The sequence below is a fragment of the Apteryx rowi genome, unplaced genomic scaffold, assembly GCF_003343035.1.
Source record: "Apteryx rowi isolate R43461 unplaced genomic scaffold, aptRow1 scaffold_527, whole genome shotgun sequence".
NCBI lineage: Eukaryota > Metazoa > Chordata > Aves > Apterygiformes > Apterygidae > Apteryx > Apteryx rowi.
The window spans coordinates 370980-389299 of record NW_020450791.1 but is presented as its reverse complement, the minus strand read 5'-3'; the positions used below and the strand labels follow the sequence as shown (position 1 = coordinate 389299).

The window sequence follows — 18320 nt, the reverse complement described above, 5'->3', positions numbered from 1 at the left end:
CACTGCCACAGGACTGAGCCTGAGATAAGAAGCCTTTCTGAGAGGCAGGATATGTTGGGTTGGACTCGGTGCTATGTTAATGCAGTTGGCTTTTTATGCCAAAACTCTCTCAAGTTCAACTGTCTAGGAACATGGGCAGACAGTGCCTAAATCTCTGCATCTACCTGTGTGGAAGTCCTAGTTTCTGCCTTGATTCCCTGCCTGTGAAGGGCAGATAAATAATAATTCCCAGTTGGCTAGGGTATGTTATAAATAAGTACATCAAAACACTGGATTGCTCAGGCACTACTGTACGAGGAGCTAACATTAGGCTGCTGACATTGAATAATTTGTGTAAAATTTTTGTTTTCTCCATGCTGTGCGTGAAAAGACCTGTGGCCAAAAGAAGAAGGAAAAGCGATCCAGAGCAACAGCAGTGGAGCGATCTCATGAAACATACAGGCTGCTGAAGCGTCGAAATCTCATTGTGGAAGCTGTCCGAAACCTCCGGCTAATCGAAAGCTTGTTCACGTGAGTCTGTCTGAAAATCGTCTGAAAGGGGCCTCATGGTAGTGTTTTGCCTTCTGTAATGATGGAGAGGATGGCAAGTGGAAGGGGGAGGGGCTGTAATGCAGGTATACATATGCATATATATGAATCAGCTGTTTGGAAGCAATAATAGTGTCTCTGCAGATGATTGTACATATTAATTTTTATATGTCCTATGCCCAATCAATAGAGATCAGAGAACTTTTTTTTTTTTCTCCTCACAGTATGCCAGTGCCTGGGGTTACGTAGTAGGATGCAGCACTTCCCTGCATTCATATGCATAGGTTTTGTTTTATTTCTGCTTTGTTTCAAAATTTATTCTTTTGTTATTCTGTCACTGATTGTAGAGATTCTTATCTTCCTGTCAGTCAGTCATCGTTGGCTACCAGAGTCTAGTGGTGGCCCAAAAGATTACTTTTTTTTCCATTTTACATGGGATGGTTATATGTCTTCTCATGATTTGTCTTGTCTGGACTAGAGATATTTCCCTGAGTGTTATAACATCTTTCAGCCTTTTATGATCCTCCTTAAAGGAGAAATGAAAATTCTGGTGCTCTCCTGGAGTCCCAACTTCCAGATTAACCAGACACTGTTGTGGCAAATCTGATTGCACCATCCCATTTTCCATGTCAGCACGTGAAATCCTGGCGCACAAATACACACAGGGTTGCTTTCCAAAGGAATTTAGTAAGAAATCATGGCCTTATTCTCATCCGGTTTGATAATTTTGAGACTTCTGTCATGTAGTCCACTTGTAAGGTGTTGTGAAACTATAGCCTGGTCTTATGGCATGGCATCATCACAGGTCATCTAGCCAAGTCCAAGAACAGGCTTAGAAGACATTTCAAGTCTTTGCTTGTCTCCTTCAGTGCTGCCAACAGGTTCAAAACTCTTTTTTTTCAATATTGAAAGAGTCAGAAATAGGGCCTGGGGCACTCGTGCAAAAGTATGTGAAGACAAGCATTAGGGATAGTCGGATGTGAGCGTGCTCCTGCAGACTACTACAGGGGAAGAACTGGTTGGGCAGTTTGGAGCATTGCTGGGCTTAAAATGCAAGATGCTGTTTGCTTCTTCTAGGCTTCAGAAAATGGTCATGGATCAAGAGAAGCAAGAAGGTGTCTCCACCAAATGCTGCAAAAAGTCTATCATCCGATTGGTGCAGAAGCTTTCACGAGAAGGACTCCTCAGACTCTATCGTACTACAGTCATTCAAGATGGCATTAGTAAAAAGGTGACTGCTCCAACTCTGGCAATAGAAACAGCTTTTCTTGTCCTTTTGCTTTAGCAAAGTGTTTTGGGCCTTTTTACTGAAATATTTGGAGGACTTCACTTTTTGTAGCAGAACCCACATTTGAGCTGCCCACAAACTGTGTCCCAAACCAAGCTACATGAAAACCAGATCAGTACTTTCGATTATTGTGCTCTAGATAATTCCCAGACCCAGAAATAGTCTAGAGATAAAAATCTCTGAATCTTCCTTTTAAGAGGTTCTGCTGTTTGTCAAACACACAATTCATGGTTCTTTCTGCACTGTTCAAGCTGCAACACAATTGTGTTTAATCCACTTTTGAAATCTAGGGGTATATGAGAAATCATTAGTTAACCTCTGGGTTGAAATTTATAGCATGTGATTTGGTTTTTTTGTTTGTTTGTTTTTTAACAAAATCCATTGTTTGCCTTTGGTGGAAGTTTTATGGAAGTAAAATGTCTGTAGTTTAATTTTGTTTTATAAAACTGACACTTGTCAGGTAACTCGTTACTGTGATATGTTCATAAGCAGGGATAGAAACAATCTATTGAAAATTACCTGCTGCACAATTACTGCAGAGCACATATGAAAATTTACTAATCTGAACTGTGTGTATACACTCCCAGAGGTAATGAACTAGTTTGTTGTTATGAAGTATGGGATTTCATTTGTGCTTTTCAGCCTAATACTTGCAAGTTTAAATTTTTGATCCTAAAATATTTCAGATTAAAAAAAAAAAAAAAGAGGCTTGAACATATGAGCTGTTTATTCGTAGAGAGACCATATGACCCGACTTCTTCATAGTACAAGCTAAACGATGGGATTTTTGATCCAAAGGCATTAGTATTCTGTGAATTATTAAAACTTTACAGGATGCATAGGGCATCCATTGTGGCTACCCTTAATTAACTGGCTCTTAACCTCTGATAAATTATGCAGCGGATTAAGAGCCAATATCACCATAACTACCTTTTGTTTTCTGCTTCTCTAAACAGGTAGAGTTTGTTGTTCATCCTTCTGTGAGTCCTAATGATCCCCTTGTAAAAAGTGCCATTGAGCAGGTGCGTTTCCGAATCTCCAATTCAAGCACAGCAAACAGGCAAGTTGCAGCGGTCTGTAGGGTTTGTGTGGAACTTGGTTTATTACATCTAATACATGCAAAATTACATGGAGGAAATAAAGTAAACAAAAGAAAAATTAGCCTCCTCTTTAGCAATAGAGAAACCAAAGCACAAAGATAAAGCAACATCCTGAATGTCTCCCAGAATCATGAAAGGAGACCAACTGAACTCTGATCCCTTGAACTTTGAGCCTTAACCTCAAGGTTTAGTTTTCCCCATGCTCCTTTTGCCATATGCATTTCAGAGAGGCTGTCTTCTTTTGGTGTCACCAGCCCAGCTAGTCATCTAGAACAGCCCTCTTTAAAGAGTCTTGCCCATGCACAGAGAATGGGGCTTATCTATGGGCCAAACTAAGCTGCTTAATTTTTGGTCCTTTGGTTAGTAGCCTGAGTTAGTCCTGTAAACTTGGTGTGGTGTTTGGAGAAAGTGTGGGATTCACTGTAGCTGCAGACAGAAATAAGAGAATGCTGGGATGAATTAGGAAGAAAATTCAGCTGTATTTCTTTTGATATTTAGACATTTTTTTGCCTATGTGAAGTGTGGGCAGATAAACAAATCCTCATAGGGAGACCAGTAATTGCAGTATAGGCATTAACTTATTAATTTGCTAAAGATATGAACTTCAATTTTTGGCTCACTTGCAAGCCTTAGGTGACTTTTAGAGAAGACTGGTTCACTCTTTTCCTTTAAAACATTCACCAAAGGAAGAGGAGCTGGAGCTGATATCTGGTAGTTTGAGCACTTTCTTAAGAGGAGGAGGATCTGAGGGGGTTCCAGTTTGCATCTTCTACTACTCAGCACCTTAGTCATAAGTGTAGGCTGAGATCATTGTCCAAGCAGCAGTCCCCTGAGCAGCAGGGAGTATAAGATCCATGAGTTTGGAGACAAAGCATAAACAAGGAACATGATCATGTAGCCTCATAAGGAGGCCACTTCCCTAAGATGAGATTTCGATCCCTTCTTCAAGGACTGTTTGTGCATTCTCAAATGAAAATCACAAGCTTGTAGTTGCCCCTTATGTCTAGAAAGATTAATATAGGACAAGGAATCTTCTATCAAGCTGTTTTCATGTCTTTGAGAACAGGGTTGTGCATGATAAATTCCATTGCTTGGCTTATCTTTCCAAATAAACCCATAAAAGGACCTCTTCTTCAAAATATTCCTGTTCAGTATAATTTCATGGAAGCAAGTTCAAAGCCATCCTCCTTTTGCGAAAAGGAGATTTGCATTTCTTTTAGTCGCCAGCCTCAGTGATGCCATCTCTGTTCAACTTAGATAAGGCATGAGTGTCTGCTTTAGTTCTACCGAAATGCTGTGTGGTTTTAATTCAGGATTAAAGTTCCCCAGACACCAACATCCCAGGAGCATGCTGAGGAAGAAAACTTGGGGCAAGAGGCCGTTCCTGATTCAGGAGAAACAGAAGACAGCTCTTGTAAAGCTGAAAATAGTAATCGGGCAAGGAAAACTGATGAAAAAATGGGCATAACACAGTTAAAAAATTACCACCCTGTTACAGGTAGATTTAACTTTGTTTTTTCTGGCATCTTTCACTTCCCCATCTATTATTAATAATCACTTTCAGATGTGGAGCTCTTGTAAGATATATGTATTTTTTGTTTTCGTTCCTCTTTTGTAGAGCTGTCTTACATTAGAGGCAGCCTCAGCTAGGGACCACTATCCAATGTCCTTTAACTTTTTCTTTTCTTTACAACTGTGAAATGGAGCATTTTCATTTACTACTACTTCACTACCATTTGTAATTTATATTTACCTTCATTTGCCAGCCTTTCCTTCCAGTTTTCTTCACATCAGTTTTGCAGAGTTAGCTATTTTACCTTTTCTAATCCATTTTTTATTTCTGTTTGATACTTAATCTTTCCTCCCAGTTCCAGGACTTGGGCGTTCTCTTGGCTTTCTTCCCAAAATGCCCCGTTTAAGAATGGTCCACATGTTCCTCTGGTACCTAATTTATGGTCACCCTTTAAATGGAACACGACAAAAAGCGGGTAGTGATGGTGAGAAAAAAGGCAACAAGCAAGGGCTGGACGTGAATGCTGCAGCACTTCAAGCCCAACCAGAGGCAACAGATGGGACTACGCAAAGTATGACAGCTGTGGTGAATCTTGAAATCACTGCGCAAGAGACTGAAGTAGAATTGTCTAATGAAACAGGTGAGAGGTGGCACATCCTAGCTTTACTGCAGATTTTGCTGTGCTTCAGTGTAATATTTCCATAACAGAATATGATGTTAGTGAAAATGCTTTAAGGTGGGAAGACAAATGCTTGATGCTTGGAAAAAAGTATTCAGAGATTATTAGTGGCTTGTTCTCAGATTGAATGTCATGCAGGGGCTTTGTTCTGGGTCCAATCCTAATTAATATTTTTCCTAATTACTTGGATAATGAAATAAAGTAGGTTCAAATTGTGGGTGATAACAAGCTGGAGGTTTGCTTGTCATTTGGAGAGCGGGATTTGAATTCAGAATGATCTTGAATTATTGGAGAGAGAGTCTAGAGTGAAATTTAATTTCAGTAGGGATAGATCCACACTGAAACCCTAGTTACATTAACTACTATTAAACTAATCCAGAAAATGTTGCCACATTCTATTTCTTATACAAAAAGAACATGTAGTAAGAGGGAGAGGATACATGTCTTTCCAGGTGAAAAAGGATGTTAGAAGTAGTTGATAGATTATTCTCTGTGCTATTGTGGGTAGAAAAAGAAATAATGGCATTGGGTATCCAAAAGATTTTTTCATACTGTAAGGGCTAGTTAAGCCTTGGAACAGATTATCTTGGGGGAAAAATAAGTTTGATGGGGGTAGTGTAAGTATCCTTTTCATATTTCAGAACATGAGAATAGATTATAGTGGTGGTTTTCAGCCATGCTCTAAAATGTCTGTGTAAGTTAAGAAAGGAGAGCAAACTTATTGTCAGTAGGCTTAAATGTGCTTTTCAAGAGTCCTCACTAACACTGAAAAAACTGCAAAAATCCACTACAAAAAAAGATTGAAAATCTGTAAATTAGATTATTTTTAGGTCATTTTCAATTTTCAGATTTCCAGTCTATGAACTGCCAAAGGTGTTCTGCTTCAACGCTCACAGTAAAATCGATTAGAAGGTAGACCTCGTTTCAGACTTATGTGTTTCCTTGTGTCCGGGGTCCAAACGAAGTATTAGGTTTGCCCCATCTGAGTCTAAGCCAGTCTTCTTGTTCCTAGTGTATGTGGATGATGCATCGTGGATGCGCTATGTCCCTCCTCTCCCAGTTCATAGAGAGTTTGGATTTGGATGGGCTCTTGTTAGTGACATTCTTCTCTGCTTGCCTCTCTCCGTCTTTGTTCAGATAGTGCAAGTCAGCTACAAGGTATAGTGCTTTTTCTTTGTTTCACATTTGGTTCAATTTAAAATCCGATAGTATCAACTGTACCTATAAACAGTAACAGATATTCTGTTAGTCTATTTTAACAAAATTAGCCAGTAGCGAGCAGAAACTTTAGTTATTGATAGTTTCTTTTATTTAAAAGTTAGTTGCTTTTACAGTCACACTGTAAAAAATGTGTAGCCCTGTAATGCAGCAAATCCTTCAGGTAATATTTTGCAAAGAGCTTTCTGTAATCTGCCTGGTTGATTAACATGAATATCACAGAACCACAGAATGGTTGAGGTTGGAAGGGACCTCTGGAGATCATCTAGTCCAAACCCCTGCTCAAGCAGGGTCACCTAGAGCACATTGCACAGGATTGCGTCCAGGTGGGTTTTGAATATCTCCAGAGAAGGAGACTCCACCACCTCTCTGGGCAACCTGTTCCAGTGCTCTGTCACCCTCACAGTGAAAAAGTATTTCCTCATGTTCAGATGGAATTGTCTGTGTTTCAGTTTGTGCCCGTTGCCTCGTGTCCTGTGACTCGGCACCACTGAAAAGAGTCTGACTCCATCCTCTTGACACCCTCCCTTCAGATACTTGTACACGTTGATAAGATCTCCTCTCAGCCTTCTCTTCTCCAAGCTAAACAGGCCAAGCTCTCTCAGCCTTTCCTCATAAGAGAGATGCTCCAGTCCCCTAAGCATCTTTGTAGCCCTTCACTGGACTTGCTCCAGTAGTGCCACATCCCTCTTGTACTGGGGAGCCCAGAACTGGACGTAGTACTCTAGATGTGGCCTCACCNGGCAACCTGTTCCAGTGCTCTGTCACCCTCACAGTGAAAAAGTATTTCCTCATGTTCAGATGGAATTGTCTGTGTTTCAGTTTGTGCCCGTTGCCTCGTGTCCTGTCGCTCGGCACCACTGAAAAGAGTCTGGTCCCATCCTCTTGACACCCTCCCTTCAGATACTTGTACACGTTGATAAGATCTCCTCTCAGCCTTCTCTTCTCTAGGCTGAACAGTCCCAGCTCTCTCGGCCTTTCCTCATTTGAGATAAGCCCTAGTCCCTTAATCATCTTAGTACTCTTTCGCTGGACTTGAATAATGTTTAACCATTTTACAAAAACAGTTAATATTTGCTCAAAAATACTTCTGTAGACAGTTCTGATAAAAAAGCTTGATACTTTAAAGGATAATTATCTTTCACATTTTGATTAACTTATAAAATAATTTTAGGTGGATGGCCTCGAGGATTTTTTAAACGATCCACAGAAAAAGCACACACTGATCAGATTTCTTCCAAGGTCAGTCCGACAACAGCTTCTCTATAAAAGGTAAGCGATGAGTCAAAGGAAATGGCTCTGGGGGGGAACAGTTGACTGTTTTTTTCTGTTATTTCTGTTTGTGTCAAAGAGAACTTTGTAACCTAAAACAAGGTTCATCAGTCTTCTAAGGACAGTGTGCAAAATTGTATTTTTCTCTCCCAAATAGAAGGTAATAAGAAATTAATGAACAATATTCATGCATGCTGTCAGGCAGTCTTTGAGAGCTGGGAGACTCTGTCCTTCACAACTCATCAACAGGATGTTGCTTCTGTTCAAAACACACTCCTGCTGCTAAATTCAGAATTTAATAGAGTCTAAATGTTGCTGTCCTTCATAAATCTCTCGGAAGATGCCACATATCCCAGTTCCAGCCTCTCATACGTACCATTTAGATTCTACCCACGTGCTCTCGGTGGCATGTCTGCCATTGTTTGTCATTCCTCATCTAGAAGGTTTAAAAATTGAGATTGAGTTGAGGAAAAAGAAGGAAAGCAACATTATAGTGAAGTGATTTGAATACGTGGAATTGGCAGCAGTATTACAGGCTCCATTACTGTTTTAGAAATGCTGTTAGTTCCCCCAGGAAGCCATTGCCACAGGTGTGGATTTGGTTGGTTGGGGGCTTTTACCACATTTTGCAAATCTGCAAACATGTCTTTGGCAAGTGAGTAGTGCTAGACAGAACCAGCTGCCAGAACCAGACAGAACTTGTGGTCAAGCTGGTCTCTCTTATGGCAGTGGTTTCTCTTCAGAAAAATCTGGTCTAGTTGTCTCGGGTTACTCAGGTTTGCAATTCTGAATGTATTACTTTCTAAATCTTAGTAACAAGCATACTGGATTTCTGAAATGTTCTGAAATCTGCAGACTTCATCTGATAGCTTTGTGCAAATCAGTGTGGTACATAATCAAATTGCCTCTTTGCCCCTCCGTTCATCAAAACTTCTACCATTACCAAGTTGGGTCATTATTTGTGGGATTGTCAAATGATCTTTCTGAACCTTACAGAACACTCCTGCCAAAATACAAGTCCTGTTTAACTTAGATCTTAGTGAAGTTAAATGTGGGCAAAATTGAATTTTTCCTAAACTCTGTCTCAGAAACTAGATCTTGCAAAAGCTTCCTGAGACTTCCAGAATTTTACAGTTTTCCTTTCAAAAAAATAAATAAATAAATAAATAACAATAGGTAGATACACAGCATGGAAAATGTCATATTTTTTTGCTTTGCTGCAGCTTATAAGCAACTGAAAGCAGTGTCTTAGAGCAGGTAGCTCTAAACAACTTTAACTACAAATCTCAAAGAATTGTTGCCCATTTCTTTATATGGACATATGTGAAGTTCTGTCAGCTCATATTTACCAGTCATTTCCTCTAACTTATTCTCTCTTCGTAATACAGAATTGTCTGCAGATCTGCCTGTGTTCTGACCTTCTTTAACTCATTGGTACATTCAGTATTTCTGGCAAATTTTGTTCTTTGAAAGCAAAATTTTGTTATTAATTGGCTAAAATAATAGTGTTTCTGATTTGAGGAAAGGAAATGTGGGCTTTGGGGTTTCATACGTTTTCCACAGGCTGATGATTCAAAGAAAATATCACTTTAGAAATTCTAAAACCCAGTGTTTTTAAAAAAGCAGCGAGTTTCCTGAAACTTGAGGCTGCTCCATAATATGTTTTCTGGTATCATTGTAATTACTGTTTTCATGAGTGCTAATTGTAATGCTTCTAACACTGTTGCAGGAGGTACATCTTTTCGGTGGTAGAAAATCTTCAAAGATTATGTTATATGGGACTAGTACAGTTTGGTCCAACAGAGAAGTTTCAAGACAAAGATCAGGTAATTTTTTGAGAACTTAACTGTTACTCTGCACGGTATTTGTTCAGTGAGACAAATGAGTTTTCGGGCTTCTGATTACCTTAAATAATCAAGTAAAATGTTGATGGTGGAGATGTTTATGCAAACCTCAAATTCCTAGTGACATACTGCAAGTTGTGCAGGTAACTTTTGCCTCTTTCTCTGGAAAGAGATGTCTCCAACATACAATGCTGAAAGTTGCCCACAGCAATGACTTGAAAGTTTCCAGACTGGTAGCCCCCTATGAAGCATGTGTGTGTCATGTTCTCTTCCATCACACCGAACTGGGGTGCCATTTGAATCCTTGGGTGAAGAAAGCCTTGAAAGGGCCTCCAGGGACCCTAACTGTGAAATGCAACCTTTTCATTTGAACATGTGTGCTACATTCTCCTACAGTCTTAGCTTATAGAGAAACTGAGGGGAATAGTTTTGTTATACACTTTAATTAGGCTATGTAATGGCAGCATAAGGAACCTACTTGTAGGGATACCACAGACAAGTTGTTAGAAATTCTCATTTAATTCAAGGAAACGAACAGTACATATTAACTTAGCACAGGTGAGAATGTTTTTTTTAAAATGATGTTAGGTCTTGGGTGTCTAACACAGAATAAAATCAGAGTAAAATAGATGATGCTGTTGCACATCTTTTTGTAGATACAGAGAACATGCAAGGGAGACCTGTCCCAGCATATGCTTTGTAAGAATAAGAAAGCTAATTAGGCCCCAGATCAGATCTAATTATTCATCAAATTCTGAATGAAAGCTTGTAGAAAATAATCACTCTCTGTGGAAACTTGGAATAGTCCTGGTGCACAAGGGGGAAAAGAAACTGTCATTATCAATCTAGAAATGAAATTTCTGGATCGTTAGCAAAGTAAGTTTAGGAATGCATTGCAATGTGTGTGTGTGTGTGTGTCTGTCTGTCTCTCATCAGAGTATTGACTCCAAATAGCAAAGACTCAGCAAGTTCTAACCACTCCTGAACTAGATTAAATTGCTCATTCTGTAAATTAGGCAATTCCAGTGATTTTTACCTACCAGCCTGAAACATGCTCTATTTGACAGGTATTTGTGTATATGAAGAGAAATGCAGTGATTGTTGATACCACTATCTGCGACCCTCACTATAACCTGGCTCAAAGCAGCCGCCCGTTTGAGAGACGCTTATATGTTCTGAGTACCATGCAAGATGTGGAAAACTTCTGGTTTGATTTGCAATGTGTCTGCCTTAATACACCATTGGGTATGGTATAACTGTACATTCTTACCACCTTTACCTTTTATTCCGTGTATACCACAATTCCTCTTCCTTTCCCGCAACATGAGGCAGGTTCTTTTTTGTCACTTCTGCTGTTGTGCTCCCTTGACTGGTCTCCTTGTGGACCAAAAAATGCAAGAACTTGGAGTTCTGCCCATGTAATTCTATGAAGCTGAGATCCAAGAATCAGAATTGCACACTTCATATCTTCAAAGCAGTGTTGAAAGGAAAATGTTGCTATCCTGTTAGAAGTATCAAATTTGATCATAGCCGTGTTAAACTTCAACCCAACCATGAAAAAGCCTTTTCAAAAATAGTTACCAGTAGTAACTATTTTCCAATAGTTTTTGCCATAGTTCTCTTTATCAGTTGAAGTGGAGATTCCTTTTTCTTAGAATCATGTTGCTAAACCTTCTAATAAATAGCCTGAGTTAGATCAGAAGTAGAAGTTAAGGGAGTTTATGAAACCCAGTATTTTGGAGTTTGTGTTTGGTCCTTTTACATTTTTAAATAGGATACACAGCTACAAAATGTATACCTTAAAAAAAAAAAAGGGGGAGGGGGGAGAGGGAGCACCTGAAATACCAGACAACACTTTCTATGTTTCTGTAATGTAGTCACCCAAGGGAAAGAATCTATTCATAATTTTAACTTACTTTTGCATCAAAGCAGTTATCTGCAAAAAGCTCTTTATACTTTTGTCAAATGGTAGCATGTTTTGTGATTGTTGCAGCTTTCACTGGCTGATCAAACCTTGAATACTTTTGGCATCCAAAATATGGGAATGATACTGTTTCACCAGCTCACATATTTATAGAAGCTTTCTTGTGTTGCAGTATTTTCTGTGAACCTTCACGTGACTCCTGTGCTATGTCCCAAATATATCCCCAACATAAAGGGCTTGCATCTCATCTTAAGGGCTGTGATTCATGCCTAGAATGTCACTGAACTGCTGCAATTTTCTACTTATAAACAGTACCAGCCTCCCTATACTTCTGTCCTGAGTAGAGTTTGGGCAAGTTAGCACCTTGTACAGGTAATTAACTGGAAGGCCATCTGTAACACAGTAGCATCTTTTATGGAGAGGTGGTAAAAATGTTAACATTCTTCCCTGAGGAGAGGGTGCAGCAGTTTTCCATAGCAACGTGGATCTGTTAAAATCTTGCTTCTCATCCTGATAGTCAAAACTATTTGTATGCCTAGGCGTTGTCCGCTTTCCTCGCTCAAAGAGAAGTAATCTTCAAGGAGAGGAGACTGGCACTGCGCTAGATGTAGAGATGGAACAAGAGTCAGCAGTGGATAAACACAATCTGGAACGAAAGTGTGCAATGTTGGAATATACCACGTAAGTCTTTTTCCTGTTTTGTTGCTTAAATAGAGTGGGTAAAAAAAGCCATTCTAGTTTTGAGAATGTTACTTGACAGCAAAGGTGGTTAAGATTCTGGCATTTCAGCTGGTGGGGTTTTTGCAATACAGAGGCTGTCTAATGGAAAGGATAGGTAGTTATGTATCGTATTTACAGGTAAGTTATCTACCAAGCAGGTTTTTATGCTAGCTGAGTGGGAAAACCAGATTCAGATTTCCTTCCAAAGTAGCACAGACATGGGTTGCAAGAATCTTTTGGGAAAGCAAAGTGGAGAGAAAAAGAATGATAAGTACAGTTAATGCAAGGGAAAATTTTGAAGATTCTCTGTTCCAAGGCTTTATAGATCCCAAGGAATGTGTAGCTTCAGAAGCTCCCTAGAGTCCCATTCTAAATTCTGCTTTGCAATTTGCTACATATTGTTTACAGATTAATTCCTATTATGGTATCAGTGTAAACTGCTGATATCTGGAAGGATCCTCTGCAACACTTCATCTTCTGCCTAATCACAACCAGAAACTTGGGAAGACTGCAGATTTATGACCTGTGCTAACCATGCAGAACGCCAGTTACACTTTTTATGTTGAGTGTTGTGTGGTGTGGTTTGGTTTTGTTGTCAATATTCTCTTCTGTGTTAATAAGCTATAAACAGTCTGTTTAAAGGTATTTTCAATTAGTTCACTGTTACAGGCAGATATATCAAGTTACCTTAAAAAAATTGAGGGACCGTAGTTCCACTGGTCCATACTGGTAGATCAAATTGTGTTCAGTCCACTTGTCAGCTTTTTCATATGGTATCCATTATATGCTACGAAATCTTTTAAATTGTTATGACTTGTAGTTAGGCTGGAGATGACTGTAACTTCTCTAAGATCAAGAAACAGTTTTTTAATTGAATTGGTGATGTAATGTTTTTATCAAACAGTTGTTAGCTAAAAGCTTGACTGAAATCCTTTTTTCATGGTAGCTCTCAATAAATCTTTCATAAGGCGAAACAGGATTTCCAAAATACCTTTTCGTGTTCATACTAAACTGTCAGACCTATGCTACCTACTAGACATGTAAAGCTCATTCATATTTCCATTTATTTGAAGAAGCAGGTGTTGTCTCCATGAATTTTTTTCTTTATAAATAGGACACTTTTTTTTTATCCTGCACTATAATACCACATTAATAATTGAACTACTTGCAGTCATGCAGGAAGGGCTCTGATTCATCTGTTACATGCCATTTGTTCTCAGTTTAATTATCTTTCCAGGGAATTAGATGCACATTGTGGTTTGGGGCATTTTTTTGGCTTGTACATGCATTTAAACAAAGCTTTAATGTATTTCTAGAAAACTGGAGAGAACTGTACTTAACAGTATGTTTGAATGATCTATGGCATGTGATAGCCTACAGTTTTCTTGTGAAAATTTTCCCCACAGTTGCCCTGAGAAAGTTTTTCCTCTGGGCGGGTATTTTCTTTAGTTTTGTGGCAGGAATAGTACTGAGAGCAGTGTTTAACATGGCAGTTGGAATTTAGTTAACAATAATGAAGTTGCTTTGGTTGTAATTTCAAAACTGGAAGCTCAGTGGTTACACATTGGCTATAAAAACATCATGGAAAAACCTGGTTGCCACTCTACTTCTGGAGCAGAGTTAAGGGAGCGAGGATCTCTTTCTCCTGTTGTTTTCCAACCCTATCTAAATTGTGAGAGCAGGGAGAGAGTTCTGCACATTGTACACATCTTTTAGGTGTGCACAATGTCTTTTAAGTGTCTTCTCAGCTGCTCTTGCAATATAATTATTTTTTGTTACTCTTTCTGTTAGAGGCAGTCGAGAAGTGGTTGATGATGGAACTATCCCTGGGGATGGGTTAGGAGCTGCAGGTCTAGATTCCAGCTTTTATGGGCATTTAAAACGCAATTGGATTTGGACAAGCTACATCATCAATAAGACTAGGAAGGTAAGTATTTTTAAATGAATTGTGCAGTGCCTTTCCATGTTTTAATATCCTTTCCTTCCCTAAGAATTCTTAGCATTTGCTTTGCTTATTGACCATTACTGTGCATTAAACACTTTCACAGAACTGGCTAACATAACCCTAAGATCCCATTCCCAACAGCAATGGTCAAATTAGAGCCTATGAGTGTATATGTAAAATTAGAATTGCCTGTTTTCCACTCGGGCAGTATCATTTCACTTTGAATTTCATTTACCATTTTGTCACCCAGTTTTTCAGCACCAACAGGGCCTCCTGCGATTCTTTGCTCTTGGCCCTCCTCTTTACTCCTTTGATCAACTTCTGTCACCAGTGAACATCACACAAGGGAAATGGGTTTTGCTGTGAATGGCAAAAGTTCTGGTATCTTGCAGTCAGTTTGGGCTCAGAGTTATACTGAACAGAATATGGTATAGGAGGCATTTGCTTATGTCTGCGTTTGCATTTTGGTTGTGTGCTTTTTGAAGGTCATGTGAAATGTAAACTGCTTTGAAAAAAAACAATTTTTTTTACAGAGAGTTCTACTCAGCCTGCTTAACAAGAAGGAAGTCAAGCATTTCTTTTCCAGTGATTTTTTTTTTTTAACTTGAACGGATTTGTTGAAATTCTAACCTTCGTAATCAAGTGATGATTTTAGTAAGATTTAAGAAACGCTCTAGAATCATTCAAATATGTAGTAGTAATAAGAAAAATAAATCAATACTTCATCATAACTGGGAATCTTTCTAACATTTATGCTAAAAAACATCTTTCTAAATTGATCATAACACTACCTAAAAGATAATTGTTTATAGTAATGTTAAAACCTGTGCACTCTTTGGCTTTTTGCATATCACCTTGGTGAAAGTTCTGCTGTTTTAGGAAAATACAGTTTCTGAAAATGGACTGACAGTGAGACTCCAGACCTTCTTAACAAAACACCCCCTTCCACTCAGTACTGGAGGTAAGGTGATGATACCTGTTGTCTGTAACTGCATTGTAGCTGTTGCCCTCTTTGTCAGATCCAGTAGTGATGACTTGGGTTATTCCTGTTTTCTTACGATAAGTTAGGATGCTCCTGGGGCAATAAAATAAATAAAAACTAATTTCCTTTCCTATTTCTAGATATATGGAACAATAATTTTTATCCTTGGTTATTTCTCCTCTGCAGTTTGCAGAAAGTCCAGAGGAACCAATATTATCTATGACTGGCATGTTAGGTGCCATAGCTTTCTGATAAGGCCTTAATCATATCAGAGGTCTGGTTTGTACCCATGTAGTGTAGAACCTTATTTTCTAAAGCAATTTGTGAGTGTTTTTTTTTTTTCATCTTTTGGGTGGTTTGCCACTGGCTTAATTGGATGAGAATTTCACATTTTGCTCTTTCCCAAAAGTGGAAAACTTTTTGCTTCCTTGGTTTTGGAGCTTTCCTCAGTAACTAGGAGATGAGAAAAGAAAAATATTTTTCCTGTAAGAGAGTTCCAACACTTCGGACAATTCTACATTTAAATGAACTGAAATTTGGCCTGTGCATACTTCTGTATTGAGATGACTGTTTTGAAAACAGCTGTATCATCTTTTAACTGAAGTTAAGAGTGTTCACACTCTTGTACTCATTACATGTTAGGCTCTGGTTGCTCTACAAACAAGCTGTTGGGTGTACACTATATGTAGGTATGACTAGACAACGGCATCTGTTTTGAAACGGGCTTATTGCATTTTAAAACCTCTAATTTTCTTCATCCCTAGCTTGTTTTGTAGTAGCTAGTTTAAGTTACAATCAAAGGCCTTCTTGCAAAGGATTCTTGTCACGTTTTTATAAATTCCACTTGACAAATTAAAAGGATTAAAGGATTAAATTAAAAACCTTTTACTTTAATATTAAATTGAGAAGAGTATGCAACATTAAACACTCATAACTGAAACTGCTAAGCCATTTTCGTCAAGTCTGCCTTGATTTAAATTTCCAGTAAGTTTTTAAGTTTACTGTATTGAATCTTCATTAAGGCATTGCTAAAATTGCATAGCCTAACATCTAAGCTAAGAAGGAGGAAGAGCTTCAGGTTGAATAATAAAACTCAACTTGGCTCCCTTAAGGTAGTGCACCTTACTCTAGACTTAGTAATTACCTGACCATTCTTCATTTATGTGAGATGTTATTCTGTATAAGCTGCTGAGAAGTGACATGAAATTACATGATTAACAAAAGGCAAGTTTGAGAGGGCGTCTTTGAAACTTTGGCATTTGCTCTTGATATTATAGAATGTAATTGCTATAGAATTCCACTAATGTAAACACATGTCGTCTTAGGTAACAAAATTAACATTCTGGGAGAAGCAAAAGTAGGATCTGAGTCACCTCTCCAGAAAGAAGAATGTGTTGAAATAAGTAAAGAAGCAACTCAGGATCGAACCAAACGAGTGAGAGGTGGAAAAGGCCAAAAGAGGAAGAGGCTTAAGAAAGACACTGGGAAGAAGATGAAGAAGAAAAAGAAAGGTAAGTAACTAGCATGCATGTCATGAAAAGAAGCCTTCTTTTCAGTGCATCTGCCTGCTGTAAGCTGCTTCAGAAAAGCTGTGGCGACTGACACATGGTATGGGAATTGGGACTGGCCGTCTCTTTGGGCTGCTTTTCTAGTGAAGGGACTCAAATGTCACAGGGCTCTGTACTAGCTCTAGAGAAAAACAGGAGCATGTTGTAACTATTACTGTGTTTGAGTCATGGTTGTACTGCTGTACCGTGCAAACCAAAGAAGTCCCAATTGTGTCTGGGCCAGATCAGCTCATTACAATGTCACAGTCATTTTTTGTTTGCTGGCTCAGAGCATCCTCCCATGGAGGATGTTTTGTAGTCAGTTTGCTTGCTAACATGGTTATTTCCTCATTCCTAGGCAAGGTATTAATGCATTTTACTTTCTCAGCTGCTGTTGCCTACTTCCTTCTCTGCTTTTGTTCTTTCATTCTTACAAACTCAACTTTGAGTACTGCTCCAAGCCTTGTACTCTTCCTCATCCTCCTTTTAGGGGTTCACATCCAGACAGATAAACTTTCTTTGATCCACTGCATGTCTGTGCATATCTGGACTGCTCCTCTTTCTGTCCAAGGTGGTGTGCAACAGAATTCTCTTACACAATCAGCTATTTACATTTGAATGACAGAACCAAGGGTAGAAAAGCAGCACAAAAGGAAAGAAACAAAAAATTTAGACTGTAGTTAACAAACTTTCTTCCTGGCAGACTTTATCTCTTACTATAGTCTTTATGATATTGAGGTGATAAATCATACAGCAACAGTAAAAAGGAGACTGTTATATTCTGAATTGGCTGGAAGTTAGCGGTGGGAACTAAAACCCTAGTCCCCTCATGTCCCTAATTGCTTGTTTTTCCACTCTTGCACTAGTCAAGGTAAACATCTTTCTCTTTTGTAATTTGAAATGTTTTGCTTCTTTGTGCTTTTATTCACAAGAAACATCGCTTTGACTTCATTGTGTGTAAAATACAGTTGTGATGATTCAAGCTTGCCCTTCAGCTATCTTTTCAAGGCAAGCTATTCCCTTTCCTGTTCTGATGCACCTAGCCCTAAGGACAATTCAGTGTAAATTAAAACATAAAAGGATTTTGGGAGAGAAGATAGTAATTTGAAAGCACTTTCTAATGTAGTACAGTATTCTCCAAAACATAAGTCGTAAGCTTTCATAGTGCATACACCTTGTTGAATGCGTAGTCTGTAGCAAGTTTTCAGTTTTTCCTACAGAGGAGGTTTAACCTCATTAAAATACATTTGACCTATCTGGTATTTCAGAGTTTTTTTCATTGCACCTCCCTTATTGTGTGTCATAATAAATAGTCTGACTGTATTACAGAAACATAACAGTGGAAAGAGCTTGGGTTTTGTGCAGTCACCCTCTGCTTGTGGCTTCCTTTAACCCACTTCTTCTCTATTTAGGCCATGTTTCCAAAGCAAGGACTGTGTATTTAGCCCAGTAAGTCTCCAGTTCTAGTTTTTGCTCCTTGGAGTTGCCTTAGCACAATTAGCTCTGATAATACCTGTGATAGGAGTTGGTATTCATCAGAATATATACTGCTGAGATTAACTGTCTTCTTCTGGATTTGTTAGAAGACAACTCTGTAGAGAAAAGCAAAAGGCTCCGCTACCATGATGAAGCTGACCAAAGTGCCCTGCAGAGAATGACACGTCTGCGTGTCACTTGGACAGTGCAAGAAGACAGCTTGCTCATGCTGTGCCGAATTGCTAGTCACGTACTAAATGCAAAGGTATTTGAAAAGACCTCTA

General features: G+C 38.8%; 1 protein-coding gene across 5 annotated transcripts in view; it reads left to right on the top strand.

The window, feature by feature from the left end:
- The window catches only part of GTF3C1 (general transcription factor IIIC subunit 1), a 57119-nt gene that overhangs the window by 18550 nt on the left and 20249 nt on the right, over positions 1-18320 (top strand). For all 5 annotated transcript variants that reach the window (XM_026080587.1, XM_026080586.1, XM_026080585.1 and 2 more), the window contains 14 exons: positions 371-510; positions 1606-1759; positions 2773-2876; positions 4230-4414; positions 4785-5069; positions 6121-6266; positions 7501-7598; positions 9328-9424; positions 10510-10687; positions 11906-12047; positions 13878-14013; positions 14911-14992; positions 16339-16524; positions 18144-18301. In XM_026080587.1, the coding sequence (XP_025936372.1) occupies positions 371-510; positions 1606-1759; positions 2773-2876; positions 4230-4414; positions 4785-5069; positions 6121-6266; positions 7501-7598; positions 9328-9424; positions 10510-10687; positions 11906-12047; positions 13878-14013; positions 14911-14992; positions 16339-16524; positions 18144-18301 (2091 nt within the window). The remainder of the gene's footprint in view (positions 1-370; positions 511-1605; positions 1760-2772; positions 2877-4229; positions 4415-4784; positions 5070-6120; positions 6267-7500; positions 7599-9327; positions 9425-10509; positions 10688-11905; positions 12048-13877; positions 14014-14910; positions 14993-16338; positions 16525-18143; positions 18302-18320) is intronic.